This window comes from Lates calcarifer, linkage group LG13 (genome assembly GCF_001640805.2).
Source record: "Lates calcarifer isolate ASB-BC8 linkage group LG13, TLL_Latcal_v3, whole genome shotgun sequence".
In the NCBI taxonomy this organism is placed as follows: Eukaryota; Metazoa; Chordata; class Actinopteri; family Centropomidae; genus Lates; species Lates calcarifer.
The window spans coordinates 16,528,135-16,552,380 of NC_066845.1; the positions used below are offsets into that span (position 1 = coordinate 16,528,135).

A 24,246-nucleotide genomic window follows, 5' to 3' on the forward strand; every position below is an offset into this window, starting at 1 on the left:
AGGAAAAGAATGATTAGACTGTGACTGACTCATCTGATGGTTCTGTATTTAGTGTTCATGGATCTTTATTTATCTTCCCTTCACAACACCATCTGGACTGCACTGCAAAAAAATCGACCATGTGGCTCACGGTTTAATCAATTACCAGATTACAGTAATAAACCATTTCATTTCAATTTTGGTGTTTCAGTTTTGATGAATTCATCAGCGGAGCCCCAACAAATGAATTCAAAGAAACTGAAAATACTGTACATACCGTATATACTGTATAATACCAAATACTGTATAAAGCCATATATCTTGTTCACATTTGAGGTGATATAGCCATGTATATCTGTTTGCTGGACATCGCTACCTTATGAAAAGAGCTTTTAATCTTGTAGGGTGGTCATCTATGTCATTTTAGAAGGCTGTTGAACACATGTGCTTGGATAACCTTTTGTCCCTGATGGTAATGAATAGGAATAAGTATGGAAAAATAGAACGAATGAATGATGTCCCGGTAGAAGTAGTCTGTAAATGTAACAAGGACACTAGAAACGCCCTGCTGAGCTCTACAGACATGCCTCAACATGCTGCAGTGATAAAATGGAGAATAACATGGCACAGTCAAGACGTAAGAAGTGACATACTTACATCACATTCGTTATTTTTTCGCTGTCATTCACTTTAGACATTGATTTCTAATTTTATCTCTGCAGTATCCACAGTGTCATATGTCTGTCACCGTCTGTCGTCCACTTCCACACCTGAGCGGCACTGAGCTTTTTTCTCAGTTCTCATGCCACACGGGGTCGCTAGTGCCTGCCAAGTGGCGCATTCATGCAATCAACTCGACCTGTCCGATAACAACTTTTTAAGTCATTCGTTTTGTTCACAGAGGGCGACGGTGTCGATAGGAAACTATATTTAGAGAAGCTGTAAAGGTATGACTTTGGTTAAAAACGCGCTCTGACAGTCCTGTGTGAGGACGAACAGCACTTAGAGGGAGATGCCTTTGGGTTTAATGCGAATTCATTTGAGTAAAAGTGTTTGATAAAAATGTTTCATGTTCCCTGATGCGTTCCCGGAGCGCCTCACGCCCCCCGATGTACGCCACTGCCAGTTATTGTCACTGCTATAGGTTTTCTTCTTCTCCGCTCCTCTCGACGCGCATTGGACGGGCTGACAATGCGTAAGCTCCACTGAAACTGTAGCCTATAGCCTGTCTGCACATGCATAGACAGATGAAGGCTTGAAATCGGACTTTGGCAGAATATTTAAACCACCTGGTGCCAAAGTCTAATTAGAAGTGGCAGCTGAACATTTGGCTCGGAGAGTAGAGCTCTGTGCGCTCCGCTGTGGCTGCAGGGTGCTGCTGGAGTTGCGCTCGGTCAGGACTTCACAGAATCCCGAGGGTGCCTGGGTGTGGATGTATGCTGACCTGTATGCTGTTGCGACTTTAAGTTCTCCACTTTTATATATATCTCAACGCACATGATGTCGGGCGGGAACTGCTTTTATTCGTCACAAATTGTTGGACTATACGCACACAGCAGCCAACTTCAGGAAACCGGTGATGTGGAGGATACAGAGCAGACAAACTGAGCAACTGAGGGAAAAGGATTGAATACATTTTCAGTTGGGGGGGTTTTGTGGGGATAAAATTGATTTGGAACTCTGAGAGAATTGTTATGAAAATGTATCGCAGCAGACGTTTCGTTGTGGTTTTACCAGCCATCTAAGCGTCTTCTCCTCCAAACATGCTTCAGAGAGTGATGCAAAGCTGCGCGCAAGTTCCTTCTCTTCAATATTTGATTTTTTCTGACAAAAACAAGTTGATAAGACAGGACTGAAGAGGCTCTCGAAAAAACTTGTTCACACGCGCTATGATTTTTTAGCATTTGCATATGACTGGATGAGGCATGACATTTTACCAGAAAAGATGCTTTTTCATTTTTTACCACCGATGCCGCAAGTAGGATTTTTTCCTTTTATTTAAGCCACTTCGGCTTCCATACAGTTTTTTGGGGGGGATTCTTGTTTTCCTAACGGCTTTAAGAAACATGTTGCATATCCTCGCGCTTCAGTCGGCGCTGTTACTTTTGGGAGGTAAGCACAATTTGTCTGTATGTGTTCTAGTCCACTCTTAACTAATGATGTGTGTTTTCTTGTCTTTTCTTTGTCTTTAAAACAAACAATATACAGCCAGACATAAAGCAGCTGAATAGAAACTGCAGCCCACCTGAAAAAGAGAAGCAGGGGAGACAGGGCAGTGCTGTGAGTCACTGCTATATGAGGGTGTCAGTCTTCTATTATCTCAACTGATGTGCCATACAGTAAGCTATTATAGTGCAGGCATCTAATGTACTTATACTCCCTGAAAACAATTAAAGTTCATAATATATAGTCACTTATATATTATGTCTTGTGAAGAATCCACTGCAGACAGTGCTCAGTGGCTTTGCACCTGTTCAATATACCCAGAGCAGCTCTGACCTTAAATAACATTTATCTCATGAATATTTCAATGTGACAGGGATTCTCCTGTGCAACAGAAGCACTGGGGCTTTTATTACCTCGTGGCTTGTCAGGCTATTACATCAAAATTAATCTCAAAGCCCATAATTTATTTGATGGGAAAAGTTACACAGGCCTGCAGTGGTGAGCTCAAATCACAACATGACAATAACAGCATCACATCATGCTATAAAAATACTTTTTTTGAGTTTTTGTTAAAACAGAGACAATATAAATTTCAGTGTCAGTGCACATGATGTTGCATCAATCATTTAGTGCCACATGGAGGAAAGCACCATTAACTTTGGGTGCCCTGCAGCCAGAGTATACAGATCTGAGGGTAGCTGGTGGTCTGGCTAATGAATCTGCTCTGTCTTGTGGGAAAAGGTTTTAAAGTAAAATGCTGTTTGGAAAATGTATCCTGCCCAGTGTTGTGAATATTATCTCCAGGTGAGACCTGGCTTCAGCAGCTTCCTCTCTTATCAAAGAGAAGGAGCTTTTGATGTCATACCTTTAAGTTAAATAATCTGTTAAGCTTTTTTTTTTTACAGCTGCAAATAGTCACCTTCAATCAGTTGCAATGAAAAACATCTTTCTTAACCAGTGACAACATCTTGTTTGCCCCTTTTCCTTGAAACCAAGAATAATCTGATTATTTCCATATAAAAGCCTACGGCTAATCAATTATCAGTCATGAGCCAAACAGAAGAAACACCTACACTGATTCCCTATAGAATGAAAGGCTCTGTGGGAGTAGAAAGTTACCACTCTACACTCTCACACTGATTCTTCCATTGTGCACGTACACCTTGATAATGCTTCTTTGTCAGGGCTCAGAGGATGACTCTTATTTGACAGTGTCTCTGTTATGAGTGCTGACTCACTGGCTTGAAGTGTATGATAATGATGTTTGCCATATGCCAAGGCCTTCACGGTAACCATACACAGTATGATCCTAATTGAGCATTGTGTGTCATAAAGCTGCAGGACATAGCTTCTCACTGTGAATAGTGATGAAAATTGATAACACACTGCAGGAAATGAGAGGATCAGATCCATGCTAGAAAAATGCCTGCATGGCATAATGAAGCCATAATTAGGGAGGGAGATCTTCTGGTACTTGTGGTGCGACTGTGACAATAGCCTTTGTTTGAAAAGTGAAAATATTATCAGGGCAGGGAGTTACCAGACCTAAAATACTGCCCAAAAATCTGCAGAATAAAATGTCATTGTGATAAAGCAAAGATAAGGCCTAAAGGTCTTTTTTCTGCGTTTAGAGAACTGGCCTTATTTCTTTTATTTTAAAAAGTCTGTCCTCTGTAGTAATTGAAGCCACTAGGTGTGTACTAGTGAGATACCTTGCTGGGATTCCTGAGAGGAATATCCAATCTTCCCTCCCTTCGTCTTATCCTTGAGCTTAACAAGATCCAAAAGGGGATCAAGCAAGGATAGCCTTCAGTCTACATCTTTAAGTACTAAGCACACAGCCCATGCCGTCTCTTGTCTCCGCTGTGCGTCTGTCCTCATGCGTCTATATCCCCGTCAAGGGATGCGGCTTGTCCTGTAGGATTTCTTTGGAAGACCAGCATTTTATTAAGCCTGCAGAGATTCCTAGGCTCTTTCTCAGTGGAGAGTTTTGATCTGTAATTGTCTTCAGAATGATCCACTGCTGTGGTCCTGCACCCCAGTGCTGTGGCACACATCCAGCTCTTCTTCTTTTGCCCCTGGCAGTCCTTAAAGCCTTGCAACTCATGTCCTTGAGCAAGGAAAGACCATGAAATAAAAGAGAGGGGTGACATATTGCACAGAAAACAGACTCTTCAAAATTTACTGGAAAAGAAAAGTATGACACAAATCAATGGAATAACAGAGGTGTATGCAAAAACATGTTAACTTCCATCTGAGAGAAGAAAATATTTTTCTCTAATTATGTTGGTCTTTATACTTTGCTACATAAATTGGTTATAGAGTGTCATATGTCTATTTCTAATTGAAATTAAATCAGTGGGAATGTTTTTGCAGAATTAAAGACCACCACACAACTAAGAGGCCTGACTTCATCAACACTGGATATTTTCATTTCAGCTTTACTCCTTGTCCTCCTAGTTTTTTATTGCTCTGGAAGATTTTAAATTAAGTCCAGGAACTCTAATTGAGAACTACTAATCCTAAGTTCTGCTTAAAACCTTTTGACAGCATCAATTATGCTTTTATCAGGAGCATATGGTCGTTAAAATTTAAATGAGCCTCTGTCTTCAGCGAGTCTCCATTGGATAGACCTGCAATGTCATTTAGCTGGTGTTAACTCAGTTATGGTGTTTGTATACGGATCAGAGAACATGAAAAGAGCAGAAGAAATCCCTGGCTTGGTGGTATTTTTATCAAGGCTACTTTCCAGCTGTGCTTTGAGCAGACTGTGGTGCACCTCTGAGATTTGTGACAGAGGACACTGATAAAAAGGAAGATTTTTTTTTCAATGTCTCAGATCCAATTTGGTGTAGCTTGGGTGTTTTCTGTCGTTCCTCTTCTTGGAAGGAGAAAAGAAAAGAGGCACAGTAGCAGCAGCACGGCACACTCTGGGTTTGAACTTCACTATTGTGTACCAACCATCGCAAATGTTTCACGCTATATGTTTGTACGTCAAAATGTACACCTTTGTTTTTTAATGACCATTTTATCAAACACAGTGGGTAGGTGGACTCTCATCTAAATCCCCTGTACTGCTCATTATACTTAGTGTGTGTGTGGGAGGCATACATTGTAGCTTTCCAATCACTGAGTCAAAAGAGGCTTTTTGCCCCCATAAATTCATATATCATCAGTATAATGTCCTGTAATATCTCCACGAAGCACATCTGCCCTGTGTTAATTGGCTCTTTATAACTGCCATGATCTCACATTCAATTTAATCAAATTTCATGATTAGGGAAGGTGAATGTAGGAAATCTGTGTAAAAGCTTTAAAGGGAAGGGCTGTGAATGTGCATGTGTGGAGGGGTGGGGGTCATTGTAATAACTGACAAACGTGCTGATGCGGTGTTTGTGTGTGCTTTCATCAGTGGATAGTTGTGTCTGAACAGAGGACCTCCTCCTCATAAATTTGTCGGGGAGTTCACAGCCAGACTGTCTGCCTCGGTTAGATATGGTGCAGCATCAGGAAAACACCCAAGACCACCAGTTCACATCCAAATGCACACTGCTACAAACTCATACTTTAATGTAAAGAAAGTCATTCATTGATAATAATAAACTTAGACTACACAGACAATTTCAGTTCATAATTATTGGATTTAGAGCTCATAATTTAAAAAAATATTGTGCAATAGAATAAACTTAAAACAGGACTGTGGGTTTATAGCTATGCTAGTGGCTCCGTGAGGCTGCTAACATTATCATGCCAACATAGTCACGATGACAAAGATGTTAAACATGTTAAACATGCAATTATTACTATTTTAATCATGTAAGTTTAGAATGTTAACATGCTAACAGTGACTAATTAGAACTAAATACAGAGTGCAGCTGTATAATAATTGTATTGGACATACTAAAATTTTGACCTGGTGATGGTGCTAGAGGAAAGGTCAGGGGATTGCAAGAATTGTTAATTTCACTGTCTGAGTGCCACAAATGTGTATACCAAATCAAATATCAATCAATTTGATGAAAAATTTCCCTCAAAACATCAAATGTCAACCATACTATTGGACTAAAAGTTTGGGAATCACCAAAGTCGGTAATCCTTTGGCAACTATGGATGTTTGTGCCAGTCTTGCCTGTTTCACTGGATCAGTGAAAACTTTCATCTATATGAAAAGGATCATAAAGGTAATTAGAATTATTCCTCTGGGGACCTTGAACACATCTACAAAATGTCACTGTAATCCATCCAATAGTTGTAAAGACATTTAATTCAAAACCAAAAATGTCTACCTCATTGTGGCACTAGAGGAAAAAATCAGGATTGCAGGATTCAACCTCTAGAGACCAAATTGCATTGCAGGCCATACAAAAGTTGTCAATATAATTCACTCAGAGGTATCACATAAGTCATTAGGATTCACCCTCTGGGCACCATGAATGTCCGTACTAGATTTGTGCCTAGATCAAAGCACTGTTGCTATCCCTAGAGCCCTACCACTAACATGGCTAAAACTTTAACTAAAAGAAATAACATGTTCCCCCAATACTTGACAGCTCTCTGAAATTGAGTAAGCTACAGCAGCAGTTCTTTGGTTGACATGACCTCTTTATTTGACCACCTACTGTAGTCTCATAATGCAGGTTCAAGGGCACACTTACACCAAATGTATCACAAGAACTGACATAAAAACCTTGCTCATTCAGGAAAGAGTAGAGGCACTGGAATACAGTTCATTAAGAATGGTTTCAGCTCTTAAACATATGCCTTGATGTTTCTGTCTGTTTACGTAGTTTGGCCTGTGGGCTTTGATACATGTGCAACTACATCGCAACTATACAGAACTATTTCAGCCAACTTATGATTTTCAGGCTGCAAAGAAAATTCCTCCCACAAGTTCTCCCATACACACTGCCCAGACATCTTAACAGTGCTGAGATATGATGCTGTATTTCCTGCAGATAACATCCCTAAAAAAGAAAAAAAAAAAAAAAAAAAAAAAAAAACCTTATGCATTTACAGCTTTATAGTGTAACCTATTTCTTGCCTTGAAATGCTTTTTCTAACCGTCTAACACTTTTACTCTGCATGAAGGAGGCAGAAGAAAAGACATTTTCACTGTTTACCGTAATATGAATCATGTGATAGTCAAAAACACAAGAATAAAAAGGATTGATTATGTTTTTATTACTTCAGTGCATTAATAAAATGTCATTAGTAGGAGCTTTCCCTGAAAACAAAAACTGCTAAGACAGCATCCCACAGTATTAGATTTTTATGTAGTATATCCTGGCGGAAACAATGTGAATACACTCAAGACATTTATTTCCTTATAACGATTGTGTTTTTTCCCTGCAAGCAAAAAGGTGAGAACAAACATAACATGAACACATCTGCAAGAACTTTAACAAGGAATTGAAACTTCAACATAGAAAAAAAATAAAAAAATCTTTATGTATCACAGGTGTATTTTCTGCTTTTCCTGCCAGTGACAGCATAGCTTCATGCTGTTCCTTAGCCAGATCTTGCTTCCTTCTTGTCAGTGGAGATGAATCCATAACTCCAATTGGTTATGCATTTTTGATTTGAGTAATCACAGGCAGGTGGCTGGACAAAAGGCTGTCACTACATCTGAGGGAGTGGAGCACTTGGTTGTGTGCGGAGCTGTCGCTGTCTATCAGAGGCATCAGAGCTTAATGCATTAGAGGCAATGATCTGACAGGTACATATTGTCAAGGCCCATTGACTTCTTTGTGGTGTGGCTGATTGATTGTGGAGATTATGTTAAAATGAGAGTCGTGTACCTCTTTGTGATTCAGAGTGGTGCGCTTATGCAGTAGAATGCTGAACAGCAGCCTCAAAACTACCATTGAATTTTAATTTTAAAATATATTAGTTTTATCCCTTAAGCAGTCCATTCTGTTTCTGAATAATGACTATTGTCTGCTATAGTTGGAACAAGACTGAGAGAGAAGACAAGAGTTTGTTGTGCCCTCTCATCAGAGACAGCAGACTAATGCACAGCTGCATGAAGAATGAATTATGGTAGATGTAGAGGTGCTTCTGACACAGCACATTTCATAATTTGAAACAGAGAGCATTAATATATAAAAACAAATCACTGTGTGAAATCAACACTTTTATTGTCAGTGAAGCAGCTTTGGGCTTTACCTCAGTGTGACGTCACAGATTAACATTCCTTATCCTTTCTGAGTGATCAGGCAAATACATATTCCATTGTCTCTTGTTTTCACTATCAACAAAGGGGACAGTCTCTATATTAATATTTATTGATATATTTATTATAATATTCCTTTATAAGAAGAAAGTATAATAAACAGCTGCATACACAGGGCCAGAAAGCACTATCACAGTGGTAATATAAATATGGTCGGTAAGCAAATAACTTCAAATCAACTGATGTAAAGGTTTTATTATCAAGTAAACTTTTAAAGAAATTAAAATTGGATATGATCACATAAAGTGTGTTACTGTCATATGTAATTTCATCCATAAACACTACAGTATGTGTCCTCATCACATACTGTATTTTATAAATGTTATATTGGTAGTTGGGTTCATAAGTAACAAATCACACATAGTCATTTGATTAATTATGCATAAAAAAAAAATACTGATTAGTGCAGTTTTGATTTTGAAATTCAAGGAATCCATATCCAGAATGTTCATTTGTCTTAACTGAATTGATAATGTAGATTTAAAATGTATGTATCAGTATTGGCCTTAAAATCCAGTGCCAGTGAGGCTGTAACATACATGTAATGTATATCATGACAATATGTGATATGTCATTATACATAGGTGGTTTTCAATATTTCCTTGTCTCTGTCAGTGAGAGAACAGTTTTGAACTTGTTATATGCAAAGTATGCATTCAAAATGGACCAACCAGTGTGAGAGTTAAAATGACTTTCAAATGTGTGGTACTGATTATGGGATGTGATGCTTCTTTGCTGCTTTGATTTTAAAGCCGATACTGAACCTCTAAGGAATAATCATTTGTTCATTCACTACAACTTAATTTTAAATGTAAATAGCCTGAAGCACACTGACCATTGGCTAGATGGTACTTGGTGTGATTGGAATGCCAGTGTATCAGTCTTGACATAATCACCAGGTCCTAATCAGTGTGAAAGTAATGGCCACTTCAGAGTACAATCAGTGTACAAGTTAGTCTGGCAGAAGTAGCTCTAACTTAATGAACTCCCCTGTGTGAACTCACTGTGCACAAAAGTCAGCTTGCCCACACTGACTTCCAGGATTTAAGAAGCATTGTCCTGATATTTATTTATCCTGTTTTTTCAACTACACGTGAAGCAAAGACATGTTTTCATGCTGTCATCTTACCCTTGCTGTCCAGCAACCTCCAGTCCTCCAGTTTTTGGCAGCCTGGAGCGTTCATGCTGCTTTCTTTCTCTCATGCTCAGGGACAGTGAGCTGATGACGAGGGAGGATTAGATTTGTCCAGTCACAACATAGACAGTATGGCAGTCGTGAGTCATTGGCCCTGTGGTGCTCAGTTGTGTCACCCAGGCCAGGAGGGGCAGCGCTGGCAGTTAGCACATCCTGCCACAGCTCATTCTGAACCACTATCTGCAACTGCAGATTCTCCTCTTAACCCAGAGGCCCTTCATTTCACACAAATTGGAAAGAGCCACACCAAGCTGAGACAGAATGACCCCAATGATAACGAAGGATTAGCCTAAAAAATATTACAGTTTAATTCAAATTGGGAATAAAACTGCATCCAGGATATTAATGCAACGCTGAATGCTGTCTTCTCCACCTGCCCAGAATTAGAATTTGGATTAGTTATATCATGATAATTTTTATTTGCCATGCTGGAAATGGCTCTGTGGATGGTAGTGTCTGTTGGTTGGTTCCTTGGTCAGTCCACCACTTTGGCCCAGAGCATCACAACCGATTTTATATATTCACGGTCCTCAGAGGAGGAATCCTAATGACTTTGGTGATCCTCTGACTTATTCATCTATGTGACAGTGAAATACATCAACACTGACAAAAAGAAATGCTAATTTTGTTCAAAAATTCATGGTGACAAACAAAGGATGATCCCTCTGATTGAAATACGTCAAAAATGATTGGATGGATTGCCATGAAATTTGGTGTAGAAATTCATGTTCCCCTCAGGAAGGATATTTCCATACATTTGGTGATCTCTTCTCTTTTCATTCATTAATTCATTCATCAGGTCAATTTTTAATTTGTCCAGCAGTTTGTCTTTTAGACAAGGTACCTGCAAACTAATTACATCCCATCAGCCTCAGCTGTACGTTGTGTTTAGTGCTAATTAACAAATGTTAACCTGCTACCATGCTAAACTAAAATGGAAAATGTTATATCTACTAAACATCAGTACTTTGACACTGACAGTGAGAATTTTAGCACTTTCGCTCTGCCAAAGTTCACCCTTGAAGTCTTGTTATTTAGCATTCAGGTTACAAAATGTCATAAAAAAATACACTGCAATACGAGACAAAATCAGAGAATAATTAAAGAGAACTCTGGGAGTGGAGTGATAAAACAGTACTGACTTACAGTTTACTTACTGACCCCTGTTTGTCAGTATGCATGCTGGGTTGAAAGTTCAGAAATGTAAGCTGAAGGCAGGCCATTAACTGTGTTGAGGGTAATGAGCAAAACCTTAGAACTGACTCTGAACTTTGCTGCCAGGCAGTGGAGTGAGGCTAATATGGTGGTTGTCTTTGCATCCATTAGAAGCACTTTTTGTACAGCAGTTTAGTATAGATAGTAAGACATAGTATGGATTTGAATATGGATTTGGTGCATTTTGCCAGCATAGCAGTCTATGGCAGTTTGTATCCTTTAAGTATCATGTGACAAAAACAATATTGAGATTTGATTTGAATGTTTTTTGGCTTTGAATTTAATTTGGTAGAGTGATACTCTGAGGTACTTTCCACTCTATAATGCACAGAAATTATTATTTATGTTAAAACAGTAGAAAGCAGCTGTCCTCTCAGATTTCACTCCATCCTCCTCCATTTTGGCTAAGATCCACTGAGAATGATGGAGGTCTTGATATCATTTGCTCGGAGGACATACTAACTATTCCCTGGTATGAGCCTGAGATAAGTGCGAACAAGCATTTGGCAAGTGTTTCTTTGCCCTGCTGGGCTGCATTTGATTACTCTTGCTGTCTTGCTTCATGCTGTTTTTGTGCATTCTCGGAGAACCTTGAAGATTGTTGTGTGAAGGCCCTGTAATTAGATGTTCTGGGACTATGGCAACTGCTGAAATTCAGAGTGATGTAATCTGTGCTCCATCCTTAATTGCACATGCCATGTGTAGGATGGCTAATTTAGCCCATGAGAATGAAGAAACTGCAAGCTTTTTGCCAGTTTTCCAAAATCAGTCCATATATGGGATTTCTCTGTCGGGTTGTATTTTTTACAGCCTGTCTGGAACTAACACACATGTATATTGCTTTGACAGAAGATGTGAATTTTATCACACAAACAGTGCAAGCCTGCATTCCTGAAGTGAGCATGACTGCTTCGACAATATCCATGCCAAAGGACAGGGAAAGCAGTGAGAAAAAGTACAGCAATGATAAGGGGAAAGGATCTATAAAACAACTAAGCATGTCTGGTGTTGTACTTATCTGGTCTTTTCAGAGATGGAAACCAGGGTGGTTCATCCAAAGAAATATTCAGGATCTGACCTTCATGTCAACAAAGCAGCTTTTGTCCAAATGAGTATATGTCTGGAAATATATTGTAAGCTGACCATCAGAGAGAGGTGGGTTGATCTCTGAGGCAGCAGACTTCTGTGAATGAAGACAGATGAGAAGTGAAGAATGACTCTGTTGCTGCAATGGCACAGTAAACATGAACCCACCTCTGAGACAAACAGTAAGAAACTAAAAACTTAAGTTCAGATCCTCTTTCACAAAAAAAAAGAAGAAAAGAAAAGCATACAAAGTACATAAAACCTGAAAGCATAGGATCTAGGAGAATTCTATCAATTATTTGATAAGGGATCTGGAGTCGCATGCAATTTCACAGAGGAAACTCAGAAGTGAACTTGTGATTTATTTTTGGTATATCTCTTCATGTTGTAAGAAATAGAGCCATGCTGTAACAACTGGGCAGCAGTGATACAGAGAGTAGCAGGAGCCCAGTGTTGAAGTAGCATTTAATCATATTAATGGCAGTGGTATGACTGAACCAGTGTAGCCACGGTTTTACACACTGTGCTTAGAAATTGCCCTACATGTCTGTTTTTTATCTACTTCAGCACTGATTTAAATGACACTCATACCTGAATAAAAACACTCAAATATAAAACCCGACTACTGTTACCTGCTCTGGGGCTGTGGGTTAATTTACTGTCAGTGCTTCTAATTTGAACCTTGGTACAGGCCAAACAACCACCAACAAAGGCAGAGCTTAATCCATTTCCAGTCAAACTATAGTGTCATTAGTTTATGGGGAACAACATGGACCAGTGACAGAAATTATTGATACCGGCTATTTTCTTTGAAAGCTTATGCAACCATTTATTTATCAGCTCATTGCAGCTCAGACCACCAGAGAAAATAAATAAAACCTTTCAGCACAGTCAAGTGTAGAACGACTGGCTGTCAGTCATCCGAATAAGGTCTGTTTTGTTATTCTCTCACAGGTTTTAGAGTATGTAGCTCTGCTGACAAAGGATGACAAGTCACCAGAATCATCCACTGAATAAGGTGGTGTGAACTTTAAATACACTGAACTGAAACACTGAATTCTTTGGAGAGTAGAAGAGGAATTGGTTAAAGTCTTTTGCTGCAGACAAATGACGGGAATCAATCAGAAAGAGGTTGACTCAATTATTTAGTTTGTTTGGCTCATCATTATTTTTACATTTGAACATTTTGTATTGATTACATGTATATTACAGTGAGGTTTAGAAATTAAATATAGGTAAAAGACTTATAAAAGACCACAGCAATCATTATCTAGCAATTAGCTGTAAACTATGGCTAGGATGAACTTGACAGGTAAACTAGGTGTAACGGCTAATAGGGTTAATGAAATATGCCAAGACTTTCTCACATTTCCTTTCCTTTCTCACAGTAAGAATATGAGGCTTCATAATAATGACTACCCCATCCCCTCTCTTCTTTTCATAGAGGCTCAGTCTAACATTACTTAGCCAGGAAAAACCGTGGTGCTTTAGCTTGGCCTATTGAGGATTAGCTCAAACACTGAATTTTTTCCTCTGCCTGCAGAGCAGCTCTGCATCTAAGAAATGTTTGTAGAACTAAAATTATAATTAGCTTCTGTTTCCTAACCTATTTTTGCAACACATTAGGAAAGCACGCGTCTGTATAACTGGCTCAAGAGGAATCGTCTAGTCTTCTAGGATTCCTGCACACCGGTTTGCTGGAGTGTGGAGTGAATTGCTGTCAATCACTGAAATAAAGTTCAACTTGGCAGCCGGACAGGAAGCCTTTGAAAACAAAATGTGCCCCGCTGCATTGCTGGTTGGAAATATTTCTTTAAAACTAACAGATTTTGTCAGTGGCATGAAAGCACACTCCTCTCTCTTTCTGATCTAGTCTGAAATAGAAACATTTCTCTCCTCTTGCGTTAATAGCTTTCTTTCCCTGGCCCAAAATAGAGCTACTTGTTCAAGGAGTTAGTTCTCACTCTGACAGGTTTTAGGTTAAACTGCAGATTTAAAGCCAGTCCATCCGGAGCCACAATAAAAAGCTCTTTTCAGAGGGGAACAAGGAAGTGAGGAGTGAATGGACACTCCCTCTACAAAGGGAAAGAGATTCTCATGTTTTTATAGGTCAAAATGTTTTTTTTAAAAAGATACCTCAATATATCAAATTAATTTGGTGTCACTCTCTATTTGTTTTTCTCTTTTGCCCCATGGTAGCTCAGTGCAGAATGTGCAGCACTGAGTTAGAGCAGGAAGGAGGGATATGGACCTGTTTTCAGGGGTGAAAGGATGGGGAGTCATATGGCATCTGTGCAGAGTACATCATCAACCACTGCTATAATAGCAGTCACTATAGTCCTACATAATGAGGATAAATACATAATTCACCAGTGTAATGTTAAAAATATTAATCATTACTATGTTTCTATGTTCTGGTAGGTTAAGTGTCAAGAGACTGACTTACTTAATAAATTTCCAACCTACAACACCAAAAATAGACAACTGACTAAATGCAGGATATTAACAAGCTTTCATTTTTATGACATTCAAGTTTGGTTACTGTTTTTATTTCAGGTTTGACTGAAAAGACGCAGTATTTGTGCCTTCAATAGATTTATCTCATATCTGTAATATAAAGCAGGGGTTTTCTAAGTATAACTCGGTGGGCTCTCACTAGGGCAAACTGAGAACCACTACTTATCTGCTACTTTGGTAAATTAATATCATTATCAAGTATACCGAATTAGCTATTAGCAATATTATTACCAATATACCATGGAAATGCAGACAACTTACACTGAATTAAGTTAATATAGAAGAAAACATAAAAATTCTCAGTCAAGTCCTATTGAGCTATGAGCAGCATCTTTTTTCTGTGATTTTTAAGCTTTATGGAGATTTATGGATGTCTGCTCAATGACTACCAGAGATATGGATATCCTTGAGTATAAATCACAATGAATTTAAAATATGTGGATTGTGTCTGTGTTTTCAGATTTGACCGAAAGTCATGACCCCGAGGAGTACAATTTTTGACAATTCATTTTGTGCACACTAAATAGTCAGGACTTAAATTCCCTTCCTTTAATGTAACAGTTTCGGCCGTAGTTGAAACAACACAAATGCATCTGTATATCTGTTTGACTGACAGCAGAGACAGACTGATTTTCTAACTTACCAGGAACTCTTCAGTAGTTTCAATCATTTTCCACCAACCCAGTTATTTTCTGCTGCTTCCATTGTGCATTGATGAAGTGGTATCATACAACCTGGGACTGCTATGAATTTCTTACTCCACAGTTGAAACATTTTCAAATTAGACCGACAAGTCTTTGCCTCAGTTTGCACCACCTAGAGTGAATCTGCACCTGTTTCTTTCATATTCACATCTTTCTATTGACTTTGAATGTGTCCGTACCGCCTCCAAGTTTTGCTTGGCAATTAATCTGAATCCGGCATTCAATTTCAAATGAAGACATCTATATTAAGCATTTTCTGTCTAATAGTACTGCAAGGTACCATCCAATCAAGGTCAATTATCAGCATAATTATTATCTATTCATTATTAATGAACCTATGGTCTGGTGCTGTAGAACATAGAAGAAAAAACCCAGAAAAGAACTCAGAGAAAAGTCTACACTAGATTTACAAATGATGCGTAGCCAACACTCATCGCAGTGTGGCTGCATTTATAGGAATTCAGCCTTGTCAAGAGAGCTCCAGGCAGAATTTACTGTATCATCCTATATGTGGATGACCTTGGGGAAAGGTTTACCAGTGGATTTCGGGAGGGAGCAGGGTTGGATAAGGAGGCACTTAAGCATGCAGAGACACTGTTCTACAGAACTCTTTCATTTACTAGCTGTTTTTCACACCTTGCTATGAATAAAGGGATTTGGGAGAAAATCTTTCCTCTGTACAGACTATATAAACTGATTTAATTAACTTACGGATTTTACTGCTATCATCCACCAGCTCCTGAGCAAACTCTCTAAAGCCTCACGATTTTGGCTTGAACAAATTGTAAGAAACAACAGTTCATTGTGAGACTTTCCGAGCTGACCATAGTTGAACTCAGAAGTTGTATTTGCTCGGTTTATAAAAGTTTGTTATTGATGTGTCTTGACCCTAGGAGAAGAACAACATGTTATGGCTTGATTTACGCCCACTTTCATTATCAGATGCTGCCTCTTACTCCTCACACTCATCAGAGAAGCACAGTACTTCATTTTCAAGCTGCAAAAATCACAGACAGCCGCGACCATCCATAATCATCTCCTTTGCTTCAGCTGAATATTCTCTTAATTTGATTTTCATTGGTTCCTTGATTTAGTGCAGTGTTAACGTGATTTCCTGTTGATCACACTTAAAGAGGAAACGTATGAAAGAGTTAAAGAACACAGAAAAGGAAATTACGGAAACTGATCTGAATTTCTATTTTTCCATGATTGATATCAATAGTCATGTAATCCTCCCCCATAATCCTATTTGCTGTGTAATTGTTGAGTAATTTGTAACCTAGCTGAGCTCTCTTCTGTAGGTGGCCAATAAGTCCTCATTGGATTTGTGTGCACTTGTTCCTCTGGCCTAACAGAGCTCACTCACCATTAAACGTCCCTGTGCACTCACAAAGACGCCGTCTGACTCTGCCCTGCGAATGCCTCTGTATTTAGGCTGATTTACGATACCTTTTTGCAATAAAGGCCAGTGTGAGGGGAAGAGATTCATTAAGGAGCCTAGTTTATGTTTTAGAAAAGTCCGGAGGGACCACGGGAATACTGATTGGCAAACAGATGTGTGCTTGTCTCATCCCACCGCCAGCCCAAGCCAAAAGCTCTCAGCCCTTTCCCCCTCTAGCCATGTGCACTGGTTGGCACAAAGGAGGTGCTGTTCTCTGCCCGCAGGATGCCCACGATGCCCAGCATTCTTGCCACTCAGTCTGCAGTCTCCTGCTGTGATAACACTGTTCCAGACATATCAGGCCTCCTCGCAGCACCTGGAGGCCCTCCTCAGCATCCCTTAATGACATCCCCACTGACCCTCCTTGCCACTAACAGCCGTGTCTCTTTGGGTTCGTCTTTTCCATCCACAGCTTTACCAAATAGGCCAGCGGCACGGCATTGCAGTGTTTACTTTTCATCGGTCGATACTCTTTAATCCCCGAGATGATGCTTTCTCTCATGAACTCAAAATAGCTCTTCCTCCTCCCCGGTGAAGCCACAGGCCCATTACTCTTTATTAGCTCTTAGCGTCTTAAATGTGGCCATCCATTAGAGGCGAGGCAACAAACATCCCCAGCAGGTCCCTCAGTAGCCTGCCAGTACACACACACACACACACACACACACACACACACACATACACTAATTTAAACAGACCCGTAATCAAGAGCAATTATTGTGCATTGAATTCAGCTCATCTCAGAGATAAAAAAGAGTCACCTGCATAGCATGTTCCCTTTGAAGATTTCCAAACTCTGCCTCCCTCCCCCATGACTCTTACTTACCAGCTAGGCGTACTCCACAGACCTCTATCTGCCTGAATGATTCCTCTTCTATGGAGGCTGGCATGAAGTAATATCATACTGTGTCATGTATTGATTCTTTTTTTTCCAGTCCCTCTTTCTTGAATTTCTTAGTGGCTCAAAAGCATAAATCATCTGCAAATGATCCTTGAAGGAAATATTGTATTTATTATTCTTGACGCATGGTCACAAATTCAATAGCCCCTATTAATTGAACATGGTGAGAAATATGACATAGGTAATTCAATGCGACTAGAGAGCTTTCTCTCATCCCTCATGTTTAAGACTGTCCTCTTTGGCATTCATGGCAGAGTCCAGAACGATTCGAGGTCAGGCTGAGGGTCAAAGGGAGGGTAACTGTAAACCTCGACAAAGTATTTCCCTGTCAGCTTTGCAATATGATTCTCTGTTTTCTGTTCCTAGAAAACCACATTTAGACCACAAATGTTGGATAACCTTCTTGTATGTGATCCTTGCATAAGAAATTATGAAAAAATCTATTGCTTCTGAGAATCCAGGTATTATGGTAGGATCACTTCATTTTTCCTCTCTTATTTTGTTCATTGTTGCTCACCATGTACTTTTGCTGCTTCCTATTGAGCTTTCTGTCCTTGTTCCCTTTATCTTGTCTGCCTTGACGTGTGTGATGAAGCAGAAAAGACAAGCAACCGACAACCCAGCCACCTAGGCAGCCATTCACTTCACTGTCTACCCATATTATTACAGCCAGGAGTGGGCAGCATGAACGTGGCCTTCCTTCCCTGGTGTTCTCTATTGTGGCTGTTCATTTACTCAGCCTCTGTGAGTGTGAAGCCTGCTCTTCGCTCCGCCAGTCCTATTCCAGCTCTACATATCCTAGCATGGAGCCCCAGTGGTAGGATGAGTGAGCCTGTATGAGGCTAGGTATAGGAGGGGTGCTGCTTGGCTAGTCAGCACTCATCTGGGACCTGCTTTTCTACCCTGCACACCTCTGTACATCTGTGTCTGACAGAAAAACTTCTGACTGGTCACCTTAGAAACTGGAAAGCTTAAAAAAGCTGGAAAGCTTCACTTTAACTAAGTGAGAAAGTAGCACTGGATATTTATAAGTGACAACCAAAGTAATTAGAACTAAAACATTTTCTAAGGGTATTACATGCTGTATGCTTGTGTACTGCCTTATAAACGAGATTACACAGAAAGTAGACCAGTGCTGACAGAGATTGCAAATCCATTTCCTCTATGAGACTTAAAGATTCTCTTCCACTGAGCTGTTATGGCCAGAGCTTAAATCTGTGCTTGTTAAGTTCAAGTGTGACTTCATCATCCAAATACATCTTTTTTAGGCTACTGTAGCTATCCTGTCTCTGCAAGTAACAGGTGAAATTTGTGTCTGAACACTGACTCTGAAGACAGAGTCAATGCCAATGCTAATGTGGATGTTTCACAGGTATCATGATTACTATGTTCGGTATCTTAGTTCACTGTGTTAACAAGCTAAAATAGCAAATAATCAACTCTAAAAACAAAGTGCAGCTGATGCTGATGGGAATATTTGGTTATAAACCAAAGTATTGGGCAAATTTAAATTTTGACCTGATGATGATGCTAGATGCAATACTAAGTGATCACTGAAGTTTAATATTTCATACTGTATCATATTCATGACAGTCCATCCAATAGTTGGTTAGACATTTCAGTCAAATCAAGAAACACCTGCTGTTGGTGCAAGAGGAAACATCAGGGGGTCACCATGATATACAACATCTGAGAACCATGAATGTCTTGCTGCAAACAATCCAGTGGATGTGGGAATAGTTACAAGGATTGATCTTTGGGATTTATGCATATTTGTTCCAAATTAATGTCAGTCTATCTAATAGCTGCCTAGACATTTCACAAAAAACAAAAGTGTCAACTTTATTTTGGCACTAGATGAAATGTTAAATGATCACCAAAGTCATTAGAATTTACTCTTTGAGTACCACCAGAATTTCATGACAATCCACCTAATAGTTGTCGAGATTTTTCAGTCTGGACCAACAGACCAACAACAGCATCCATAAAGCTGCACTGCTAGCTGCTACTCTAAAAATGACAATAACTACTTGTGTGTAGATATACAGTGCTTTCATAATACCCATTCAGCAGTAACATTTTTATGAAGAACCCATTCTCTGCATTTGTTAGATGCTGCAATCATTGAGGTCTCATCAGCGAGAGGTCCTCCCAGCTGTTCCATGAGGAAAACACAGCCTCAATAATGTTTTCATATAGAGAAAGGAGATTTTTTATTTTTTTTTATTAAAAACTGGGATGAAGAGATTCAAACATTAGAATTTATCTGGCTCAGCATAATGCTGGCTATCCTTTTACAATTTAATGCCACACAATAGGGAATGTTAATTATACATGATGTGGATCATGAAGTGTATGCTGAAATAGACATTTTTCTTTGTTGAATTATCATTATTTTTCTTTTGTCTTTTCATTTCTCAGCCAGCTGAAAGTTATGTGTAGCACTCATCCCCCTGCCCATTTTTGAATAAATACTGTATTATCACCAAATTTGACATCTTCTAACATTACTTACAACAACTAGTACTAATGCAGATAGTACTAATAGGCTACTTTGCTGAGACAGGTTGAAGCTATAGTTGCTTTAAAAAAGTATCACACAGCTCATACAGTGACAGTTGTTTGAGCATAGTTATGGAAAATATTATTGCATTAGAGCAAAAGTTATTAGTTACATTACTTTTTTACTTACTCAGCAAAGCTCTGTCACATGTTCTATGTGAAACATGCAGACATAGAAAAATTAGACATGGTTTAACAAAGAGGCCATTTTGGAGGTATTTATTGACTGTCAACAGCTAGCTGAATGTTTGCCTAAACTTAAAAAATCAAAATAAATGCAGTCCTTTAAGTTAACCTAAACCTAATTTCGCAGAAAATTTAGACCACCTCAGGTCTTCTCCACTCTGTCAAGTAATGTTAGTAGAGAAAGTTAGCTTGTTAACTGGTATCTGCTGCGGTAGCAAGCCTATCAGTCAGCTGACCTTATATATAACATTATAATTTTTTTTTTTTTTTTTTGACAGGATGAAAGTTTTCTTTTGGGGGGTCGGGGTTGGGGGCATCTCCTTCTTCCATCATGAATACAGGTTGAGTAGAGCTGAAAATGTTAATCCGCGCTGCTCACAATCCGAGGGATTCCTGCACTGGGAATCCTTCCATACTGTAGGAAAGGTATGACGAAAAAATTTGTGGTGACCTTTTCAAACCATAGTATACCATGAAAGCATTACCCGGCCCATGACTACTTCCTACTCTGTCATGATTCCTGAATGTTGCTCATTTTGGTAGAGGCTAGCAGCCACCCTCACTTCATGCACCAAAGTAACATGTAGCTACTGGACTGGTCTGTCTACTCAAAGCAGAGAGACCTATCTGATATCAGCTCTACTAACAAATGAAGCTAGAGCTGGGAGGTAGTTATCTTACAATAGCTTAGCATAAAGTCTAGAAGCAGGAGAAAAAGATCTTCAAATGAAGAAAGCTTTAAAAAGGACAACCAGACATGTTACACTTTAGCTTTTGAATGCACTAAACAAACAAGATATAATGTGTTGATGTGTAGGTAGGTACAAGTCGGTCTGTGAATTTTGTTTTTGGACACAGCTAATTGAGCCATTTCCCCCAGATTGCTGCAGTCTTTTATGCAAAGATCGCTAGCTGCTGGCTGTAGATTTGTATTTACTTACCATGAAAGCATGAGTATTGTAATTGTAATTATACAATCTTCTCATTGAAATAACGAAACAAGTATGTTTACAAAATTATTCTGCCTGTGAAATTATTCTTTTGATACACAAAATTCTGCTGCACACTATTGCTGTAGTGCTAATATTAGCAATATTATATAATGTATCAAGTGTGAAATGCTAATTGGCCCTATGGACACTGTAGCGACACTAAATTCTGCAGACTTTTCAGTAGTGCCCCAGGACAGTTGCAATGGACTTACATGGAAAGTTGTGACAGTTTCTCACAAATATCTTGTTACACACATTGGAAGGCAGTGACATTGCTAGTGGGCTAAAAGTTGGTGACAGTTGTACGGGCTACAGCTGGAGACGGCCTACAGAGATTTCAAAAGAATGATTTTATTAAAAACAGGAACGCCTAGGGAAATGATTCTCCCAGGGGTCCAGATATCTGAGCTACACCCCTGCTGCACAGAAAAAAAGAGCTACTGGAGTTTGAAAAATAGGTTTGTATTGTGTTTTTCAATTTCTTCTCCCTAGAATAAAGGAGGGAGTGATGTGTCTTGAAAAAGCTCTGTACGATTTATTAATGACAATCCATAACACAGACTTGTTGACTCTGATTATGTTGGATTTGGGTTTGGAGAGTCCCAGGCTTTACTTGGCTTGAGATAGGATTATTTTCCAATTTATAAATTCAGTGTCAGTTTTCAGGCTGTGGTCTTACAGTAAACAAGGTCTGCATGCCTAATGCCACTGTGGGGGCATACACACGCTCAAATACTGGATCTTTGATATGCATGCATTTAAGAATAAATGCCAATGAGTAATTTTTACGTGTACTGTATGTTCTACCTCTTACCACAGTAACAGTTGGGTGCAGACATACCGAGAATCTAATTTGTATTCGATTTTCCATTTTCTGTTCCATTTCCTCTTTTCCACCAGACTAGCTTCTCACTTTATTAAGAGATGACTGCACTGCCTTTTAGATTTTGTTTGTACACAAGATTTGCCTCATTGCTTTGCGTTAAATAGAAATCAAATAACTCCTTTCATACGTATGCACAATCTCTTTTTTTTTTAAACAAGGTTTGTTTTCACATGTTTTTATTTGATGGCTCTTCTTCTTGTTCTTGTGTTGCACTTGTAATTGTAAATAGCGAGAGACTTATTCATATTGTCCAGGTCTTGTCTTTTTCTAATAATCTGGTATCAAACATGATCAGATCACCCTTGCAGAGATTATTTATTTATTTCACATGCATTTTATATGGTTTATTAATGAGGAGTGAGCAGTGATGTATGGATGTAATCTTATATTTTCCAGCTTGCGTTTATAAGCAGAGGTGTTAGCACATGTGACTTCTTTATGTCAGCTGAAGACAGTAAATCACATTTCTGCTCAGAGTTGGGCGCTCAGTCCTCAGGAGAGAGCTCTTTGTTTTCACTTTACCTGGGACATGAGAGTGAGGACAACGCTACTGCACAGGGACTAGAGGATGACTTTGTTCCTCACTGTTCTGTCTTGCTGAACTATCACGCTTCTCATTTGGGAGCAGTGCAATGCCACATATACAACAATGCCTCTTGCCAACAAATAACACAAAGCTCCTGCTTGTTCAGGGAAAATACAAATTGCACTGTGGTGCTCTGCTGCTCAGAAGTCGGTGTTCCTTGTTGTAGAGACAAGGTCTGCACCCAAGTGCTTTCTCAGAGGCAGCTAACTGATGCTTTAAGTAGGACTGGTGTGGCACCTGGGTTGACAGTTGGAGCCCGCCTGCACCCTTGTATCCCTCAGTGGAACAGCAGCACTGAGGTCAAGAGGAGCACCATGAATCACAAACTCCCCACTGATTTGTAAACTGTGGGGACGTTGATTTACACGGGTGATCAGAGGAAAGAAATCCTCTGGGAGCTAAGATGAAGATGTGAGGGTGCTGAGGGAGTGTAATCACACAACAGATTGCTCTTGAGAAGAAGGTCAAAGCCTACTCTTATTGTGATTAAAACCTTTTTTTTATGTGTGCTGGGCTGCTCCTCACCCAGTGGGACCACAGGTGATAACAAAGGAGTCTGTACTGTGAACTTGTTCTCTAACACTGAAGGACAAAACAGCACACTGTGGGCTTTAACTGTAATTATGATTATGCCTTTAATTGATTTGATAAGCAGCCATACCTGTTGTCTGGATGTCAGAACATGATTGATAACATCTCCTTCCTTGTGTTGGAACCTTTATAGAGAATGTCATACTGATCATTTCAGAATTTCCTAATAGTTAGGTGTTAGAGGAATACACTAGGCTCACTCAGACCAGAGCTGGGCATTGTTTAAAATGTTTTGAGTGTTGATACTGAAACAGAAACAGTGTTGATTACAAAACAACACTCATCTCCGTACCTTTTTTTTTCTCTAAAAATCTGTTTATCAAAAGAAGCAGATGTTCACATGCTGCATTAACACAAGCAGACATACAGCCCTAATTGATATAAAACTGGCAGAGTTATGATTTCAGAATTTTAAAGAATGACATTCTGCTCTAAGTTTTAGCTCGATTTTGGCTTTTGGCTGGATTACCAAAAGGCCCACTTCATTGTACTTTTTGCTTTAAGATGGCTCTCTGTGTCAAAACACTTTTGCCAACAAAAAAAAAAGGTATTCGAAAAAAAAAGTTTAGTGAAGTTACCATAAACTAACAAAAATTATTGATCAGTTTGATGGTTTTTTTCTTCATTAAGGGAGCCCAGAGATATTCAGCTTATACTGTGGTTGCGTGGGATGAGCACCAACCTCAGTGGTTATGAATCAGTGAACCGATAAATCTCTGATAAATAGCTGCTTTGATATTTTTTCTTTTTTATATAATGTTACTGCTGCACAACTCTTTTAATTAATCTATTGGTTATGAGCAGTCTGTACTTTCTTTTTTATCATTTTTTTGTGTGCAGGATTATTATATATCCTCCTGAGAACCAAGGGAAAAAAGTGTCTTACAATTTCTGTTTTTGTGTGATTTCCTATCTATTTGGGCCAAAAAAAAACACCTTACAATTTTAATTTTTTTAAACATATTTTTTATTTTAATTTCACAGCATGTCCATTGTAGAGGACAACA

General features: G+C 39.1%; 1 protein-coding gene across 1 annotated transcript in view; it reads left to right on the forward strand.

The window, feature by feature from the left end:
* The first annotated feature begins 978 nt into the window (after nt 1–978).
* si:dkeyp-14d3.1 (transmembrane protein 132C) overlaps nt 979–24,246 on the forward strand; it is a 118,594-nt gene continuing 95,326 nt past the window's right edge. The window contains exon 1 of the mRNA XM_018668927.1: nt 979–2,091. Coding sequence (XP_018524443.1) covers nt 2,046–2,091 — 46 coding nt within the window. The 5' untranslated portion in view covers nt 979–2,045. The remainder of the gene's footprint in view (nt 2,092–24,246) is intronic.